Source organism: Vipera ursinii, assembly GCF_947247035.1.
Source record: "Vipera ursinii genome assembly, chromosome: Z".
Classification (NCBI taxonomy): Eukaryota; Metazoa; Chordata; class Lepidosauria; order Squamata; family Viperidae; genus Vipera; species Vipera ursinii.
The window spans coordinates 46,502,753-46,524,551 of NC_139517.1; the positions used below are offsets into that span (position 1 = coordinate 46,502,753).

Consider the following 21,799-nt stretch of genomic DNA (forward strand, 5'->3'; position numbering starts at 1 on the left):
ATTCCGTCCAAACCGGCGGACGAAAGACTGGCCATAGAGACATGGCTCATCACTAAGCTGCAGACAGCTGAAGTCACACTCATCATCTGGCAACTTCAAAGCAGCGTGGAAGAGACTGGGTGAGATCTACCTCTCTTAAATACTAATTTCTCTCTGTACCAGCATAAGCTGCTAAACTACTTTCCCCCCTGTGGAGAGGGAAGGGGGATTTAGCCCTCCCTCCAGACATAGTGGCGACCGACTATCCAGGGGAGTTTAAAACATTGAAAAAATTAACTGGATCCTAATTGGGAATGTATTTCCTAGAATTTGTGGATTAAAATACTCTGTATTCTCTATTTTCTATTTCCCCCCCAATTTTTATTCCCTATTTTTATTGAAGATCTGGGATTTTTCTTTTAAAACAGAAGAAAAAACTTAAAAGTTCTAAATAAATTTGGAGAGACATCTTAAGGTTTAAGGTTTATTAAATTTATATGCCGCCCTTCTCCCTGAGGACTCAGGGCGGCTCACAACAGTAAAAAGTTAAAAGATATAAATACAAAAATTAAAAGAGGATTAAACAATATAAGAAATAAGAACAATTTAAAACCAATAAAAAACCAAATTTAAAAACCATGATCAGTCCAGGCCTGCTTGTTGGAATAACCAGGTCTTTAGGTCATGGCGGAAGGACCGAAGGTCAGGGGCCATCCGCAGCTCCAGGGGCAGTTTGTTCCAGAGGGTCAGTGCGCCCACAGAGAAGGCTCTCCCCCTGGAGGTCACCAGCCGGCATTGCCTGGCCGACGGCACCTGAGGAGGCCGACTCTGTGGGAGCGAACCAGGCGATGGGAGGTTGACATTGGCAGCAGGTGGTCTCACAAGTACCTTGTGGCTAAACTGGATATTGCAATCAGTTATTGTGAAAAAGAGACTTGGCCGACAGCCCACAAAATAGATAAGATACAAATAACCTTGAGAGGCTCAGCTGTGCTTTTTGCTTAGTGGATTTCTTGAATGTAAAGTCTTTTAGTTTAAACAGACTATTATGAAAGAAGATCAGAAATGGATCTTCCTTATGGAAGAAAAGCAGGACCAAACCCTTTGTATATTGAAAGAGATTCTTCAAACCTTAATTACAGGTGGTGAGGCAATAAGAAGCTACAGAAAAAAAACAAGAAGACATCCCGGATATGCAAAAGGAAATTATGACTATAACTGAAGAATCATCTATGCAGGATACTACAGAAAACGTGGAACAATTAAATATGACAGAAGACTCAACTACTCAACAGACACAGACAATGGAAAATACAGAAAAGAAATTGACAAAAGGGAAAGAGGTAAAGACTTCCTATCTAAAACAGGAGCCTGAGGATCTTAAAAGGAAAACAGATGGAAGAGAAGATAAACAGTTCAGGACAAATACGTCGAAGTGGAAAAACAAGAAGACTTGCTGAATCTGCTACTCCTCATAAAAAAATGGTGACTGGATGGTCATTTCAACCCCAAATAACAGATACAACAATCCAAGGGGATCTGCTTGATGACCCAAAAGCAAGGACATGGAAGATGATTTGGCAAAGAAAGAAATCTAGAATAAGACTGAAAAATAATGGGGTTTTGATTTTTAGATGAAATTTAAAATAGAATATACTTAAATAGATAAGATGGGTATTATTAGAACTTAAAATAGAATATACTTAAGCAGACAAGATGTGTGCTTTGAATATAAGATATTGTTATGAGTTGAGATAAAGAAAACTTTGACCAAGTAAAACTTAGAAGTATAAAATACTAACAATTAAATTTGAATATTGATTTGTGCATAAAGGATTGTAAAGGTGATTAAGACACATATAAGCTAAAATTTTATTGACAAAAGCAATAAATATCTTTATGTTCTAAAATAGAGTATACTTAAATGGATAAGACATGTATGTTGAATATAAGATATTGTTATGAGTTGAGACAAAGGAAATTTTGGTTAGGTAAAACTCAGAAGTTAAAATACTAATAGGTTAATTGGAATATTGATTTCTGCATAAAGATTGTGTAAAGATGATTAAGATATATCTAAGTAAAAACTTTATTGATGAAAGTAATAAATGTGTTTTTTTGTAGCAGTAAGGAAAAAAATTATTAGTTTTAAATATGAGATAGTAGATATAAAGAGGAAGAGAGAGGAAGTATTAAATGTGGAAATAAAAGAAATTTAAGATTTTAAGATATTTGAGAATTGTTAGAAAATAAGAATACTATTATTGCATTATTAACTTGTTGATGTAGATGGTGAGAATTTATATAGATAAGATGCGTATCCTGAACATTAGACTTTGGGAGCAATTGTGATAAAGGAATTGGGGTCATGTAAAGTGTGGAAATGATAATTATTAAATGTTAAATTTAAATATTAATGGAAAATTAAAACTGAGAAAAATTGATCAGGTCATTGATTGTCTAAAAGATTGAAAGTTAAAACTACTAAGATATATATAAACTAAAAATTATTGATAAATGTTAGAAAGTTACTTTCTATTTGATTGATAGAACAAGAATTGAATTAGTTAAAATATGAGACAGTAGATATTAAGGGAGAAAGAGGGGAATGGTGATTGTAATAGTCTGAGATCTCTACTAATGATATCTATGTGTAATAGAATTACTGTACTCAGCCGCCATGTTGCTTTTCAAATATCTAAATGTAATATTAGAAAATCAATAAAAATTCATTAGAAAAAGATGATGATTTTGAAACATGTAGCAGGGTTCTGTATTAGCAGGCAATAGGGTTATACAAAACCTTTTCATCAGTACAATTCTAACTTGTACAAAGGAGGTAACATGCCCTTGGAAATGATAGATGATTATTTTAAAAAATGAAAATTACCAAGAACTACAGAAAACCAAATATAGATTAGGTGAAGTTTCTTCAGCTATAAAAAAGAATAAATCGGGAAAAATATCAGGACCAGATGGATTACCAGGTTCTTATTACAAATACTTTAAAGATAAACTTTTAGAATCCAAAATAAAATGAATTCTATCTTAACATGCTAGAGCAGGGGTCTTCAAACTTGGCCCTTTTATGACTTGTGTATTTCAACGTGTTCACTGTGCCTGGCTGAGGAATTCTGGGAGTTGAAGTCCACAAATCATAAAAGGGCCAAGTTTGAGGACCTCTGTGGTAGAGTATAGGAAACAGGTTTACATAGCATTAATACCTAAAGAGGAACAAGATTTAACTTTACATTAAACCACAGATCAATATCGTTAATGATCAATGGTTATACGATATTTACTATAACTTTAGCAGATAGAACGAAAATAATTTTACCTTATTTATGAACCTTTATATTAAAGGCAATTAAAAGATCATGTCAGAATGATATAGGGCATTGTAGAATATTTGGAACAGGTTAACAAAAAACAAGCATTAATTTTTTTAGATGCAAAGTCTTTAGCAATTTAAATTGATCTTCAAATGACATTTTAATTTTTTTTTAGAAGATATGAACTTTGGAAAGAATTTTATAAAAAAGTAAAAATGATGTATATACAGAGAGCATAAATTATAGTTAATAGGGATTTAACTAAACTTTGTGAGATAAAAATGAACATTATCTCCCCCACCTTTATTTTTTTTTTGAGGTTTTGAATAGGGATATAAGGCAAGTTGGGAGGATAATGGATGCAAAAATTTTAAAAAAGAGAGATACCTGGGTGTTAATTTGACAAATATGAGCTGTATGTAGTTTCAAACAACTAAAAGGAAATTAAAAGAGATTTGTCAAGATGGGGAAAAATTACAATTATCGTTGTTGGAAAGAATTTTTGTGATTAAAATAAAAGTTTTACCTAGAATTTTATTTTTGTTTCAGACAATACCAGTTTTGACAATTAAGGTAAACAATGTAAGAAAGACATATTTAAATTTATGTGCCAAGTAAAAAACTATGAGTTAAATACACAGTGTTCCAAGGTGCTAGAGAAAGAGGCAGCTTAGGCCTTAGCTGATTTGAAATTGTACTTTGCAGGTTATTGTTTAATTTGGATGAAAGAGTATATGACACTGAGAGATATAAGGTTATTGGGTGGCATGGCTATTTATGGTATTACAAAATTAAGGTTAGCATAATTTTAAAAATCATGTTGTTAGATGTGCCATCTCCACTATGTGGAACAGATATAAATTTAAGTTGCTTCCAAAAGTACCTTTATGACTCTCACCATAAAAAGCATTTTATAAAAGAGAAATGATAACTAAGCATAACTGGTGATTTATTAGAATTCTTCCAAGGACATGACATGAAATCGAGAGGATTTGATATCAGAAGAGTTCATATGTCAATAATTTTCCTATGTACAATTATTAGAAAAATTAACATAAAATAAAATGATTTTTTGCTTTTGAATATGGTAAGATAGTATTTGAAACAAAATTATTTACATGTTATTGCTAAAATGTATAAATGTTTACTGGGAATTGAAATAGAATATGAACAAGTGAAATAATATATGGTAAAATGGGCCAAAAATCTTTGGGTACAATATACAAATGGAACAATGGGATAATATGAGAATTGAAATTCACATTGTGTTTTAATTCTAAAGAGATTTTTTAATAAAATGATTTATCATTGGTATTTGTCACTGGAAAAATACCTAAAATATAGATCAGATGCAAGGAACCAGGATGACACAGGTAGCTGAACAAAATGGTATGTTTACTGTTCTTCATCTAATGCATTTACAGTCTAATATAAGACTAATGCACTCACTAGAGAAACTACTATATAAGCACTGCAAGGTTTAGGGAGGGGTCTGCTTTCTACTGCTTCCTCCTCCTCAGAGATTCCAATTTTTTTTAAAAAAAACCCATTCTTTTTAACTTACAACTTCTAAATGAAAAATTAGATAAACAGTTTGATAAATCAGCAAAAGTTTTAAATCTGTCTAAAGTAGATACTCAAGATTCAGGCCACAGCAATTAAATCAGACATACAACTGGGAGGCTAAAGGGAGTATTAATTCAAAAAGTTCAATTACAACAGAGATGATAGGATGGATGAGTGAAGATGCAACCAGAAGACAACTGTTAAGAGATATTGTGTTTCAATTTGCACGAAAATTTACTGAACAAGTGCTGCTGAGATATTCTCAATGAAGATATGTTAGTGGATTTTCTGAGTTAAATACAATAACAGATTTTTATCAGAGGACTTTGAAGCTTAAGTTTGTTGTTGGGATTACAGGTAGTCCTTGACTTACAACAGTTCATTCAGTGACCATTTGAAGTTACAACGGCACTGAAAAAAATGACTTATGATCATTTTTCACATGTATGGCCATTGCAGCATCCCCATGGTCATGTGATTTACACGCAGTTGTTTGACAACATGTTCATATTTATGATGTGTGGGAGATGAAAATATAGTCCCCTCCTCATATAACAAGATGAGGCTGGAGGAAACCTGAGATAGGCCCCACAGTAATGAATTAAAACAAAGCTTTGACTTGAAATTTTATACTATTTCACAATACAAACGTAGTATTTGTAATCTGCTGAGCTTTGAACAATATGAAATTCTGAAGTAGATAGTTCTATGTTTATTTGGAACATGAGTATTGTAACTGTGGGAAAAAGGGGAACTGAAAGTAGCTGAAGGATGTGGGTTGCAATGTACACGGGTATATGTGGAAAGTTATGTTTAGCAGAAGGTCAGCAGAGGTCAGCAGAAGTCAGCAAAAGTCAGCGGGCCATCTGACTGTAGTCTTAGAACAAGAAAGGGTATAAAAGGTTGGGACTGGACCTGATTGATTTGCCATTGGCCTATAGCTGTCGTTTTGGATTCTGCTACACCATATGGTCCTCATTGCTATTGCCGTATGATCCTCATTGTTATTAATGTATGTGATGATGTGTTGTTATGCTTGCTATGTTCCAATTTATTAGCAAAATAAACCTCTGGATCTTAAAGTAAGAATTATTGTTTTGTGTTGCTGTCTCTTGTCTTTTTCATTGTGTTTTTCCACGACAGATGGTTGCAGTGTCCTGGGGCCATGTGATCACCTTTTGTGACCCTCTGACAAACGAAGTCAATGGGAAAGCCAAATTCATTTAACAAAGTGTTACTAATTTACCAATTGCAGTGATTCACTTAACAAATGTGGCAAGAAAGGTCATAAAATGGAACAAAACTCATTTAACAAATTTCTCACTTAGCAACATAAATTTGTGGCTCAATTGTGGTCATACATCGAGGACTACCTGTACCTGTTTTTCTTTTTCTTTTTACAGCAGATAGGTGGTATGTCAAATTGCTTGACTGATAATAGAAGCCATGGTGACGTAGTGGTTAGAAAGTAGTACTGCAGGTTACTTCTGTTGACTGCTGGCTGCCGGCAGTTCGATTTTCACTGGCTCAAGGTTGACTCAGCCTTCCATCTTTCCAAGATTGGTAAAATGAGGCTCCAGATTGTTGGGGGCAATATGCTGACTCTGTAAACCACTTGGAGAGGGCTGTAAAGCACTGTGAAGTGGTATATAAGTCTAAGTGCTATTCCTATTTTCATATCTGTGATATTTTTAGTGTTATGTACTGATTTAACAAGAGTTGTTTTGCAAGAATGGGGAATTATTATTGCTGAAATTTATTTATTAGTATTCAATCATGGGGGACATGTTATGTGTATGTTTAATATTTTGTTTTACACACAACACACAACACACACACACACACACACATCCCAATATTAATTCTAAATAGCTATTTTATTTTATTTTATTCAGATTGGTAGTCTCACATGATAAGATAGGCAACCAAGGATTTCATGGTAAAGTTGAGACTACCTATAGATGATGGAGTTTTCCTACCAGATTGTCAACACTATCATTTACTTTATCATCTGTATATAAGGTAACAAAATTTCATAATTAATTTATTGGCTATTACTATTTTTGTAAATTACTTTTTTCCTGTATTTCTTTTGTAAAATAGCATTTTTTTAAAAAAAGCCATCTTTAAATTTGATTGAGGAGATCCACATATAAACAAAATGATACATGTAGTTTGGCTTTGATGTCTTTTTCCAAAAGTCCAAAGAAAAACCCCTTGTAATCTCAGAAGTAAAGAGATGTCATCACAGCCTATTTTTCAACTCTTCTTTTTCAAATAAACCTATGCTTTGTAAGGGAATCAAGTCTGTCTTTCAGAATTATTTTACACTGAGCAAATCTTGCCATATTGGCCCCAAAACCATCCAATAAAAGACTCAAAACTGTTTGGAACCTAATAGCATGTTATGATAAATTGGAATCAGGGAGACAAATTTCCCTTTCCAAAGTCGATTTTATTTGATATATTTTAGAAAATATTAGCTTTCAATGAGTGTATTTTTATAAATTGCAGTTCAGAACTGCATTCTTTTTTTAAGGTGCTTTCTTTCATTGCAGAATTGGATTAATTACTTACCTAGGATCACAAAGAAACTTGATCTTTTCTCCTTCTTCCCTCCAAATCAACCATTCTCGAAATGAAGGATGTACAAACATTCGGGTCATATCTCTGCGTCTGATAAGAAACATAGAAAGGTTTTCCATTCTTTGCTGAAAGTCCTCCCATTCTAAAGTACCTTCAACACTCCCAGCATTGATAGCCTGAAAAATATGCTCATCTGTCAAAGGATGTAGAGATGCCACTGCCACATTCAAAAGAGGCATTACCCGGTCAAAGGAAGACTGTGTTGGGAACTTCATATTGCACTGCAGTAGATATACTTCTGAAAGGGAGACAGGCACTACCTTATAACTGGAGCTTTTTAATACCAAATAGCCCTTCTCAATTAGATCAAATGTGAGCTTAAGGTATAGGTATGATCCTTGACTCAGGGTTTTGAGATGAGAACTGAGTTTGCCAAAGGTTGTATTGTCCATTTTGCCATTAAGAGAGATGTTATTTTGTATTTCCGAGCTGCTCTGTATTCGGTGTAGTATATAGGCTTGGAGATCTTGGTCTATAGCTTCATTTTCTTCCAGTCTATCCAGGAATATCCTATGGAAGGGCAATAACTTTATTATTTCCTAAAGGAGAGAGAGAGAGAGAAGAAGAAAAATGAATACCAGATAACCTGAAGAAAGTTTACATACAATATCACGGTATGAAAACTAGCAATCTTTTACCTCCCAAGTAGCATCACAAACCGTAAGTACTGGATTTCTTATGCTTGGACTAAATCACTGCTGCTTTCTTTGTTTAAAACATTATTATGCTTTTGCATTGAAAATAGTACAGAGTCCCTGCTGTTAGGCTTACAATCTAAAAGATATGAAACAGAACAAGGGGTGAACAAGGGAACAGGAAAAAGTACAATTTTTATTCATATAGACTTTTTAAATGCCCAAGGATATGTGAAAATAACATTTTAAAAATTCTAAAATCCATTTGAAGGAATAAGGTGATGATAATATGAACACTTCCTACAAGTTCACATTTTCTACAAAGCATGGCATTTTATAGATAATGGCCCTGGTCCAGAATTCACTGATAAGAATGAATGAAAAGTGCATGCTAAATTCTCACTCATACATTTTTAATTAGACACTGGTTCATATATTTAGTGTGGTTCTTTATATGCCTGATTTGAAACATTTGAAAATAGTCAAAACCAGAGATGCAAAATTTCTGAACATTTTGCAGTCAGGAATCTTCCCACAACTCTCCATTTGCCCCAGAAAAATATCCAGGAAATTCAGTAAAAGTTAACATCCTTTTCTAAAGCATATTTTCTCTCATAGATTTAAAGATGCTGTGTTATTTCAGTGTTATTACATGAATGCTTTTGCCAGGTTTGATTTAATAAGAATTCAATTATGATTTATATAGTGAAGACAAGACACTAGAGATTAATTAAAGTGAGTTAAAAATTCATACCAGTTAATAAAAAATTATAACTTATGTCTTTTCAGTTCCTTGCTACTTTAAAAATCAATCTTAAAGGAAATCTTACAGATCCTGAGAAGTGAGTTTCTTCAATTTGATAATCTGTGGGGTCTTTTCTGTGTCTTCTGAGCTAGGACAATAAGATTTTATTTGTTAGTTGGGTTTTTGTGCCTTTGAGCCAGTCTTTATTTTTTGACCACTAACTGAGCAAATCTAGGCTCAAAGTGTCCCACTCTAATCAGCTAATTAAGCCATAACACCTGCAAAGGGTTCCTGAGCCTTTAAATGGTCTCTCAGTCTGGTTCAGTAGGAATCACAATCATGGGGAAGACTGCTGACCTGACAGTTGTGCAGAAAACCATCATTGACACCCTCCATAAGGAGGGAAAGCCTCAAAAGGTAATTGTAAAAGAAGTTGGATATTCCCAAAGTGCTGTATCAAAGCACATTAATAGAAAGTTATGTGGAAGGGAAAAGTGTGGAAGAAAAAGGTGCACAAGCAGCAGGGATGACCGCAGCCTGGAGAGGATTGTCAGAAAAAGGCCATTCAAAAGTGTTGGGGACTTTCGACAGGGGTGTCCGTTGTCACCTTTGCTGTTTGTTTTAACATTGGAAATATTATTGATTAAGATACGAGACTCAAATAAAATTAAGGGAATTAAAATAAGAGATCAAGATTATAGATTGAGAGCGTTTGCGGATGACTTGGTTATTACATTAAGTCAACCGACTTACTCAGTTGTAGAATTGATGGAGATAATCAGGGCTTTTTTTCTCATAGAATGCTCAGAACGGAGTTCTGGCACCTTTTTTGGATGGAACCTTGTAGGGTAGGCAAGGCGGGTTGTACGACATGTGTGAGTTCCAGCACCTTTTTCTTTTTCAAAAAAAGCACTGGATATAATAATGTCATATGGAAAAGGTTCTGGATTTAAGATAAATATGCAAAAAAATAAAATATTGTCTAAAAATATGACCATAGAACAAAAGGTTGTTTTAGAAGAGCTAACGGGATTTGAAATGGTTAAAAAGATTAAATATTTGGGGGTATATCTTTCAGCTTCAAATGTAAAATTATACAAAAATAATTATGAATTGTTATGGTTAAAAATACAAAAAGAGTTAGATAGTTGGAAAAAACTACATTTATCCTTATTGGGAAGAATTGCAGCAGTAAAAATGAATGTTTTGCCAAAATTTTTATTTTTGTTTCAAATGATACCTATACTTAAAAAAGATTCAAATTTGGAGGAATAGCAGAAAGGTATTAATAAATTTGTTTGGGCAGGGAAAAGACCAAGAGTTAAATTTAAGATAATGCAAGATGTACGTGAAAGAGGTGGTCTTAAAATGCCCAATTTCAAATTATACTATGAGGCTGCTGCTTTATCATCAATTAGTGATTGGTTTAATTTAACACAAGGGAGATTATTGAATATTGAGGGTTATGATTTGTTATTTGGTAGGCCTTTAAAAAATGCTTAAGTGAACTCTATCAATATGTTATACATTATTAATATTAATAAAATAATAATAATAAAGTAACTGTCAGTTTCAGATTGCAGTGCAGCCTTAGAAGAGGATTAACAACATGGCGCAACTGGGCAGTGTACTGTTATCCAGTTTATTGAATGCTGGGGACTTATTTTAAGAAAATTCATTTTGGGAAGGTTTGTAAAATTAAGGGCTACTCAGCTACCAGGAGGCTATGAAACAAAAAGTTCAGTTGCAAATCTATACATACTTATTTATGCACATAAGACTTTCTAAGTACTGTGTACATATGTAACTGGAAGTGTAACCCATTCATCTCAACAACCCTTTCTTCTAAATATACATGTGTCTCAAGTTGACAGACATGGAAAAGACAGAGGTATATGGGTGAATAAAAAAAGAAACAAGATATATCTTTCACATTTTCATTTTTTAAATATGAACTATTAAGTGTTAATGTCAATCTTTAGGATCTAACTCCCAAATCTCTATATTCTAAGTGAGATATGTAAATGTATGCACACAGTAAACTTGTGACCTCCCAGACAGACTACTGCAATGCTCTCTACATGGGGCTGCCCTTGAGGACCACTCGGAGGCTTCAGCTGGTGCAGAATGCAGCCGCACGAGTTGTGATGGGGGTCTCCCGATACTCCCATGTAACGCCTCTTCTCCGCAAGCTGCATTGGCTTCGAGTTGCCCTCCGGGTGAGATTCAAGGTGCTGGTGATGACCTATAAAGCCCTAAATGGCATGGGTCCGGATTATCTTAGGGAGCACCTGCTGCCAGCATCAACTTCCCATCGTCGTGTGCGCTCCCACAGGGACGGCCTCTTCAGGGTCCCACCGGTCAGGGAGTGCCGGCGGGCGATTCCCAGGGGGAGAGCGTTCTCGGTGGGCACGCCTGCCCTATGGAATCAACTGCCTGTGGAACTCCGGATCACCCCCGACCTTCGCTCGTTTCGCCGTGACCTAAAAACCTGGCTATTTGAGTTAGCCAGCCTGGACTGAGGGATTTTAAGGTTTTAAATTTTAAATTTTAAACTCTTTGGGGGCTATTAATTTAATTTTATTTTAATTTGTACATTGCACTGTTTTAATTTGCCCTGTAAACCGCCCTGAGTCCCTCAGGAAAAGGGCGGTATATAAATCGAAACAAACAAATAAATAAACAAACAAATAAATAAATAAATAAACTACTGTTCATGCACAGTTGTCAATTTCCCTCTAGTATAGTATGTGTGGGAAGAAAGAGGCTAAAGTTGAATCCAGGCAAGCCAGAATTTGTTCATCAAGATACTCTGTCCATCAATATGCGTTGATACTGTTTATTGAAGGGGTAACATGTCTAGAGAAGCAGATTAATGTCTTGAGCTAAATGTACAGGGGAAGGCTGTGGGCAGATCTTTAATTGATGCTTGGCTTGGTTATAGGCCTATGAAGAGCAAGAGAAACTCACAATAGTAATTCATGCTGTCATTTGTAACAGACTGCAAATTGCTCTATATCAGTGATGGCAAACCTTTTAGAGACCGAGTGCCCAAACTGCAACCCAAACCCCAATTATTTATCATTGGGTGCTGGATGGGTGTGGCCCACTGGGTAGGCGTGGCCTACTGGGTGGGTATGGCCAGCTCGACGTCACTTGCGACAGGGGCACTTGTGCAGGCATGGGCAAGACTGGGGCAGATCTGAGGATCTCCTGCCGAGGGGGGTGGATGGGACCAGGGCAAGAGCCAAGGCATGATCCACTGGAGGAGCCTCACTGAGCGTCAGGCCATACAGGGGGCCCCTGGATGGTGGCATGGACTGCCTGAAGCCCTGGGCAGCGGAGGTCAAGCGACCAACCTGGCCCTTGAGCTCCCACGGCACCAGGAACCTACAGCCATGCTTATACTAGCCGCACTTCCCCATGGAGGTGCCCAGCTGCGTTTACCTCCTCCTCAAGGCTACTGCTTCTTTGCTCGCTCTCCTTGGCCAGGTTGCTCATGGTGGGTGCAGGAGGACAAAGTGCGTGGGTCAGAGGGAGGTCCACTCCCTCTCCATGCAAGGAGACCTGGCTTTGTAACCAAAGCATCCTCAGCAATAGGATGGGAGACCACCAGGGGATGGCGAAAGGGCAACAGGGCTGCTGGTGGCCAAGTGCTAAGGCAGGACTTTCCTCAGACCCTCCCTCCCTCCCTCCCTCTTATTCCAATCTCCTTCCTTCCTTCCTTCCTTCCTTCCTTCCTTCCTTCCTTCCTTCCTTCCTTCCTTCCTTCCTTCCTTCCTTCCTTCCCTGCCTCCCTCCTTTTCATTCCCATCTCCTTCTTTCCTTCCCTTTCTTTCTTCCTGTTTACCTCCCCACCTTCTTTCCGTTCTTCCCTCCCTCTCTCTGTGCCCAGGAAGGGACAAGGGGAGGGGGAGAGATTGGCAGCGCTTCTCTTAAAGAGCATTGGGAGAGACCTTTGAGGTCTTTAGTCCAAGCCCCTGCTCAAGCAGGGAACGTATACTATTCCAGACAATGGGATATCTACTTAAAGCCTCCAGTGATGGAGCAAGAGATGATATTGAAGGGGATGGTGGAAGAAATTTTGGTTGGGGGAATAGATGACATTGAAGGGGGCGGGGGAAAAAGATATTGGTGGGGGAAGAGATGATATTGAAACGGGTGGGGGAAGTGTGTGTGTGTGTGTGAGAGAGAGAGAGAGATCCCCTTTTTGTAAGTTTGCTTACTCTGCAACATTTTCCCTTCCCCACACTTTCGCTTCCCTGCTGGCTCAATCTCTCTTTCTCCCTCTCACACAAAAACTCCCTCTTCTCGCCCTTTTCCTCTAGCTGCACCTGAATGGAGTGGGAGGAGGTTAAAAAAAGAGAAGGGGGTCCCCTTTTTTGTAACACCTTGGCTTCCTCCTCCCCTCCTGTCTCTCTCTCTCACACACACACACACACAAAGAGAGAGAGAGAGAGAGAGAGAGAGAGAGAGAGAGAGAGAGAAAGAGAGAGAGAGAGAGAGAGAAACCCTTCCTGCTTTCTCCTCCTCACCTTCTCTCTCCAGCCACCACATGCTGCCGGCCACCAGCAGTTCCAACAGAGGGCAAATGGTGGAGAGGGAGAATGGGAGCCGACTGATGCTCGGCTTGTGCCACTGCACGCTCCCATCTCCATGCCTGTCATCCCACAGGCTGGGCATGCCCTGGGGCACTAGGCCTACAGAATACCAAGGCCCAAGGGAGGAAAGATGCGGGGCAGCCGAACTGGATGAGGAATGGCCGGGTGTGATGGGTGAGGCTTGGAGGGGTGGGGCAGGGCAGGGTGAGGCAAATGAGCTGCAGCAGCTGCTGCAAACCACCCAGCTCCCGAGTGCTCGCCATTTCCTGTCCGTGCACCAGGAGGGCGCCCAGGAGGGCACCCAGGAGCTCGCCCAGGGCTGGGACAGTGGGGTCCCTTGCCATTTCTGGGACAGCCTCGGAGGTCCAAATTTGGGCCCTCCCCAGCCCGGCCCCTGCTGCTTTGGTGACTCTGTAGGAAGAGCTTCTCTGTCAGAGAAGAGAACTTTGCAGCTCTGCCTACAGAGCCACCAAAGCAGCAGGTGGAGCTCAGAGGCTCGGGGAGGGAGGGCGCTGAAGTGGGCAGTCGGGCCATTGGCAAAAGAGCAACGCATCTGAGCAGAAAGTGGCCTTGGAACAAGTGGAGCAGGTAAGGAAAGAAATCCTTACTCCCCGCAGAAATTGCCTTTCTTTCCTTACCTGACTCCGAGCCCCATGCCGCTTCTCCTTCGTGGTCTGCCCCCACCATGTGCAAGGAAACAAAGGAAGGTTTTTTTGGAAAAAAAGATCAATCAATCAATTCCAACTTCTCGTGAAAGATCTTGAGCACCACTTTGATACAAACTGTGAATACTAACCAAGTCCTTTCCGCACATGATCTGACAATCCCCAGTCCCCAGACCAGACTGCTTCTTGGAGAGCCTAAGAGCCAGTGTTCTTCAGAACCAGTCATAAAATCAAGGAAGTATATAGACAATTTGATTATTGCATTATGGGTATTTTCCCACAGTGAATCCATCATTAACCCTATGGTTTTTCCTTCAAAGGTCCTGACAATCCTCAAGATCTATCCTGTGTTCCATCAATTCATACTTGTTCCAATATCTCCTTCAAGCCATCACTATTAGTCTGTATCTCCAAGACTCACAGTTTTGATGAAGAACAGGAATATGAAGTGGACTGCATTTTGAAGTAGACTGCATTCCTCAGATACTAGAATACTGCTATCGTGTCTCCCCTATTTCTTCTTTTCTTTAGACTAGCCAAACACAAGTCCTGCAGTTGTTCTTTGTATGTTTTAGTCTCCAGGCCTTGGATCATCTTAGTTGCTCTTCTCTGAAATTTTTCCAAATTCTCAACATCTTTTTGTGATATAGTGACCAAAACTGGCTTCAGTATTCCAGATGTGGTCTTACTAGGGTTTTGTAAAGTGGTACTAATACTTCGCGTGATCTTGATTCTATGCCTCTGTTTATACAACCCAGGATTATATTAGCTTTTTTGGCGGCGGCTGCACACTGCTGGCTCATGGTCAAGTTTGTCCACTAGGACTCCAAGGTCCCTTTCACAGTTACTGTTTTTAAGCCAGGTCTCGCCCAATCTGTACTTGTACCTTTGATTTTTCCTGCCTAAAAGTAAAATTTTGCTTTTCTCCACACTGAAAGTCATTTTGTTGGATAGGGCCCATTGTTCAAGTTTGTCTAGATCTTTTTGGATACTGTGTTTGTCTTCTGGGGTATTGGTTACTCCTGTCAGTTTGGAGTCATCTGCAAATTTGATGAGTTCCCCTTCAATTCCCTCATCTAAGTCATTTATGAAGAAGTTGAAGAGTACTGGGCCTAAGATGGAACCTTGTAGTAACCCACTGCTTACTTCTCTCCCTGTGGATATAGTGCCATTGAGGACTACTCACTGAGTACGGTCAGCCAGGTACAGATCCATCTGGTGGTGATGTTATTTATTTCACCTTTTTCTAGCTTATCAAGAAGTAGGTTGTGGTCTACTTTATCAAATGTCTTACTGAAATCTAAGTATACTACGTCCACAGCATTTCACTGGTCTACTAGTTTAGTCATTTTATCAAAGAATGAAATAAGATTGTTTTGGCATGATCTGTTTTTAACAAACCCGTGCTGGCTACTGGTTATGACTTTGTATGCTTCTAGTTGTTCCCAGATCTCTTTTTTGATTATGTTTTCTAGGATCTTCCCAGGTATTGATGTTAAACTGATTGGTCTGTAGTTTGCAGGGTCCATTTTTCCCCCTTTCTTGATGGAATCCACATCAACCCTTTTCCAATCCTCAAGTACTTCCCTGGTGCTCCAGGATTTATGAAAGATGTGGTGCAATGGTTCTGAGATCTGCCAGCTCTTTCAGAACTCTGGGATGTCAGGTCCCAGTGAGTTATATTTGTCAAGGTCTGATAGGTGTTCTCTTACCATTTTCTTGCCTATTTTAATTTTTGTTTCTAGTATGTCTTTTGCAGTGGGTTTTTTGGTATGTTGGGCTATAGTTTTTTTTGTCGTGAAGACTGATGCAAAGTATGAGTTAAGCAGCTCTGCTTTCTCCCTGTTGCCTGTTATTTCCTTGCCATCTTCTCTCTTTAGAGGGCCTACAGTTTCTTTGACTTTTTTCTTTTGTTAATATGTTGGAATAAACTTTTTTTATTGTCCTTTGTTTGTTCTGAGCCTTTGCTTTCCTGATTTCATCTTTGCATGTTCTGGCTGTCTGCTGATAATCAGCCTTAGTTATGTGTCCCTTTTCCATTTCTTGTATTAGTCTTTTTGTTTTTCAGTTTGTCAGAGATCTTTGTGCAGCCATGCTGGTTTCTTCTTGAATTTCTTGTTTTTCTTTCTCAAAGGTGTCATGCTGCTCTGGGGTTTTATGATTGCATTTTTCAGGCTTTCCCACAATTCTTGGGTTGTTTTCCCCTTTAGAATTTTCATCCATGGGATCTTTTTCTAGGTTCTCTCTGAGTTTGTTAAAGTCAGCTCTTTTGAAGTTTAAGACACTGATTGGATTGTTTTCTATTGCTAGTGTTTGCATTATATTAAATTCCAGTATGACATGGTCACTTTTACCCAAGATTCTGGCAATTTCAATCCCCTCTATCACTTCTTCTCTATTTGTAAGGATTAAGTCCAGGACAGCTTTACGTCTAGTTCCCTCCTCCACCTTTTGAGTGACAAAGTTGTCGGCTAAGTTGGTTAGGAATCTGTTTGATCTCCCAATCACTGCAGAGTTTGTCTCCCAGTTGATATCTGGATAGTTGAAGTAGTCCCATTACTACTGTGGTACGCTTCCTACATATGTTTGTTACCTGGTTGGCAAAGAGTTCATCACTTTTTTCTCTTTTATATTGATCCATATACATAGTATACATAAAGGATCATAATGTTATTTTTATATTTTACATACCTCCTGACCCAGGCACATACTTACCATGGAAATGGGCATAAATTCTCCCCCTCCACAAATAGATGCTCATCACATTAATGATCATATATGGCATAGCTTATATCTACCTGTAGACTTGTTCTAACTGTTACAATTAGCTTCAGCCAGGATGGAAATTTTCCAATGGTTTTGCTGAGAAATGATACAATTGTATCCCCATAGTCTGGTTTGTGAAATTCTGCTTCATTTAAGCCATCAATCAATATGATGAAATCTTCATTTGGGATCTTCCGTTCTACAGTTTGTGAGAGAGAGGTAGAAAAATATATGCAAAACTATATTAGATTATATGTTTTAAGCAATTATGTAATCATTTATAGTTATGGAATTAAATTCCTACCTTTATGAAGGCTTTCCAAGGGTTCTAGGACTCCCCTCCGGAAAGATGCAAGAGGATCTTGAACACAGGATCGCAAGCTAAGCATGCTTTGCAGATGTGGTTCACGCAACAGTTGCTCTCTGTATGCAACAAACTGGGGAGAACGGCAGAGCAAGGCTGCTACATTGTGTACAAATTCTGGCACCAGACAGGTGTAGGCATTATCAGCTTGGCAATAATGATATGCAACAACCTAGAAAAAGGGAAGCAAACATCAACTTCTTAGCACATACATATTAAATAAAAACATTATTTTGTTTTATTCAATCTAATAGGAGAGAGGTCTGCCCAATATAGTAACCGAATCAGTTTTGCTGTGGATGGAATAATGGAAATAAAGAAATATAAAAATAAATAAAAATTACAATTGTCAAAACACAAACATTAATAAAGCTAACTTATCTGTTGGAAATAGTACTTGGTAAATAGTATAATAAACTGCAACGCTCTGTTTTACATTTCTAAAACTAAATGAATAAAATGTGCAAACATTTCAGGAGACATTAAGCTCCTTGGGGCCATTGTTGCCTCTGTCTCTAAAGAATAGATAAATAAGCATTTGCCCCTAAAGAGTCCTTCAAAAGGCTGTCACCAAATTTTAATATATAAGAGGGAAAAAAGAATTATTTTAAAAAGTAAATTAACTATTTGTCTTATTCTGCTTTTATTGCATTCAAATATTAATAACATTTTGTTTTATTTTTAAAACAACCTACAAATTATGATTTACTGCAGCTGTATAAATTTAATATATTTCCTTTCCACAAATAGCATTTTTGTCATCTGATATAGAAATAGCTTGGTACTAGGGAACACATTTGTGACAGGTTAAATTACAGAGAGCTGTTAATAATCCACAATCCCTTTCCCTACAATCCATACTGTTGCAACCACCCACTGACATGGTGGATATGGGTGTACATTTGTAGGAAATCACCACCGCATTTCATTCAGGAACTAATTCTTTTCTCATGCCTTACTCTGAAGAGAGAAAGCAGATGATCTGTGGGATTTTTCCCTCCCATTTCTTTCTCTTGTTTTTCTCTAATGTCAGAGCTGCAAGGTATGTTATGCAATTTCCCAAGCAGAATGAAAGTAGCAATATAATAAGTTAAGTAACAATATAATAAGTTATAGGCAACTATTACGTTTGTTTGTTTATAATTTATACTTCTTAACCACCCATCACCCTTACAGAAGGGCTCTGGGCAATGAGAGAGGGCTCTGGGTGATGTACATAGGAAACAGATTATCATTAAAAGGTCAGTGGGGAAAGGAAACAGGAAATTGGGTCCCTGTCAGCAGCAAGGCAACTGCACAAACACATATAGAATATACAGTAATAAGGGCATCTAAAGCATACCAGAACAGCTCAGAATAATCATAATAAAGTTAAAAACAGAATCCTAATTGCACTTTGTTTTTAATTTTTCTCAGATGACTCAGTTGATGCTGCTGGCATCAACTTCCCTTCATCCAGTGCGCTCCCACAGAGAGGGCCTCCTCAGGGTGCCTCCGATCAAAGAATGTCGATTGGTGGCCCCCAGAGGGAGGGCGTTCTCTGTGGGCGCGCCAGACCTGTGGAACCGCCTTCCGGTTGAGCTCTGGATGGCCCCCGACCTGCGCTCCTTCCAGCGTGATTTAAAAACTTATCTAGTTGAACAATCTGGCCTGGTCTGATGGGTTTGGGGTTGGATTTAAATAAGTTCTTAACACATTTTTAGTATTGTATTCTTGGGCATAATTATTTAATTTTTTTTAAATTTCTTTTTTAACTTTTGTATTTACACTTTTGATATTTATTGCCCTGTACACCGCCCTGAGTCCTTCGGGAGAAGTGCGGTATAAAAATTTAATAAATAATAATAATAATAATAATTATCCTAAGATTGGGATGGCTGGTTCTCATCTAGCAAAAAACAGCCAGGAATCCTTCCTCCCATGATGGAAGAAGAAAAAGCAAAATAGAGCTTTCCCCCTTCCTTATTAAAAGGTCATAGGGAAAGTTTTCTGCTCCTGATTGTTGCTTGGAAATTATTTTTTCCTGGCTTTGCTGGACTCTCCCATTATCTAAATCCGTTTACAAATAGTTAATTGTAATCAAAGATAAAGAGAGACCTGGCTATGCAGCCTCATATATTCTAGAAAAGATAGAAGGAGATAAAACTTCTTGGATTGGATTTCTTTCGGGTCAATTCAGTACTGCAAGGTCTGGATAAAGCCGTTTCTTTTTGAAGTAAGAAAAAGTACAGCTCCAATACTTTTTCTAATTGATCCATTATTAAGGTGAAAGACTTCAAGCAGTATGGTGCATGTAGTGCCTGAAAATATTTTCCCCAAAATAAGACTTGATCTTATAATTTTTTTGCCTCCAAAAGAGGCAGTAGGTCTTATTTTGGGGGGATGTGTTATTTTTCCCATGACAGTTGCATAGTGGCGGCGGCACCAACAGCTCCGTCTAGCAGGAGCCCACATGGCTGCTGGCCCACTTCTGCAGCTGCTCGCAGCAGGAGGCCATGTGGAGCTGCCCCAGGCGCCCCATAGGCACCCAAACACTTTTCCCCTGGATGGAGAAATGACAGAGACTGGAAGCTTTGTCTGCTTGCAAATGGAGCACTTGGAGACAGAGGAAATTGCTTGGTTTCTAATTACCCCATTCACAAGCAAACAAAGCTTCCAGTCTCCCTCTGGGCAGAAAGTGTATGGCGCATCCGGATTGCCTGCCTCCCCTCCCCACCTTTGCCTCCGTGCTCGGACTTACCTGCACTGCGCAATGAAGCCAGTGGGCTGCAGCCGGACACTGTTGGCCCCCCCGTGTTCGCTGCTCCTTGTGCTGGCCATGCCCAGCCCCGGGCTTATTTTTGGGGTAGGTCTAGGGCTTATTTTCAGCGTGGGTTTTATTTTCAGGATAACATTTGAGCAATTGAGCATTTGTTCACTGATGGCTGCCTCCAAACACTCAAAGTGCACCCTACTGATCTTCTTCATTCTGAATGAATACAGACTGAAAAGTGCTAAGCTTTTCTTCTATAAATATACAATTTTGGTTCTGAAAGGCAGTGGTTCGGTTTTTAGGTAATCTAGGGAAATGATCTCTGATTTTAACTGGCATGAAACAACTGAGCAAAGCACCACCTCTGATTTTTTAGAAGAAAGGCAGTGAAGACAAATTGACAAAAATGATTAAGTCACGGGGATAATTTTCCTTCTGCTGAGAGTGGGGAATACCAGCTTTCTTCCAGCAAAAAACTTTATAATAGGTTAATATCTTTCCTGCTACTAAAGAACCATTTTGAGTAGTTATAAGGATTATGACATATATATTTAACAATATCTGGCTTTAGATGGGGGAAAAGAATTTTTGTGTAAGTCTATGAGTATGTGTGCATTTCTGTGAGGAATCTAACAGAGGAAAAGTTTATAAACATGAAGAAATTGTGCATGTGTCCATGCATGTGAAAAGATTATTGCTGGTGGCCACGTATATATATATATATATTAATATATATCCTTTCAAAGGCCTTGTCATCTGTTTTGTTTTTGCATAATTGCTTAAAGTATATTAGCAACTTCCCTTATCCCATTTGGTGCCATGAAGACAGATTCAGATTTTGGTTCTTGAATACAGAATGAAAGGAAAACATTTAATGGAATAACCATTTTATACCTGAGCAGCAAGTCTTCGCATAGCTTCTTCTTGGCGTCTGCGCATTTCTGGAGTTCCAGGACAACTCCCACTGGTAATGGAGGGGTGAGCAGAGGGCTGCTGGGTAAGGGGAAGTTCTCGATTTGCATCAACATCTGCAATGTAGATGAACAGAAACAGACTAGAGTTTATCTGGTCTCTTAAGGATACAGGCTGAATGGCATGCTTGTGGCTAAATTCAATGAAGGATTGTAGGGCAGAAAATCTCAAACTTATTTAACATATATGGATAAAAGTATGAGTTAGCATAAGGAATCGTGTGAGTTTTAAAAAAGAGATTGGACAGCCATTTGTTCAGAATAGTACAGGGGCCCCTACTCCTGCTTGAGCAGTGGCTTTGACTAAAAGACCCAGGACCCTTCCAACACTGTTATTCTATAATTCTGAATTGTGAAAAAAGAATTTGCTCTGGATTCTTCTTCCATAACGTATTTAAAAAGATAAGTCTCTGAAAGGTTATATAGCATTTAATTACTCTGAACTATTTTTTTTAAAAAAAAAAACTATTTTGTAATTTTTTATTTTAGATAGCAAGTGAAAAACAAATTATATTAATAGACTTAAAATTGCACTTCAAAATAAAAGTCTATTTAAAGTAACACAAAGAAAAACAAATTCTCCTGATACAATCCAAAAGCAAGAAGCAAATGTAGCAACATAGGAGATAGATGATCCAAATCAAAACACTATTACATAATAAAATCATGAGAGACTACCATGCTGACACAGCCTGCTATAAATGAAATAATACTTCTCTCTTATTATCTGAATGGTAATGTTGTCCATAATTTTCTATAAATATAACCAAACTATTT

General features: G+C 38.0%; 1 protein-coding gene across 1 annotated transcript in view; it reads right to left on the bottom strand.

Moving 5' to 3' along the window:
- TANC2 (tetratricopeptide repeat, ankyrin repeat and coiled-coil containing 2) overlaps window positions 1–21,799 on the bottom strand; it is a 370,144-nt gene that overhangs the window by 75,540 nt on the left and 272,805 nt on the right. Inside the window, exons 10-13 of the mRNA XM_083378993.1 lie at window positions 20,946–21,079; window positions 17,240–17,471; window positions 16,968–17,134; window positions 7,455–8,062 (exon numbers count right to left, since the gene is read on the bottom strand). Of these exons, the coding sequence (XP_083235119.1) occupies window positions 7,455–8,062; window positions 16,968–17,134; window positions 17,240–17,471; window positions 20,946–21,079 (1,141 nt within the window). The remainder of the gene's footprint in view (window positions 1–7,454; window positions 8,063–16,967; window positions 17,135–17,239; window positions 17,472–20,945; window positions 21,080–21,799) is intronic.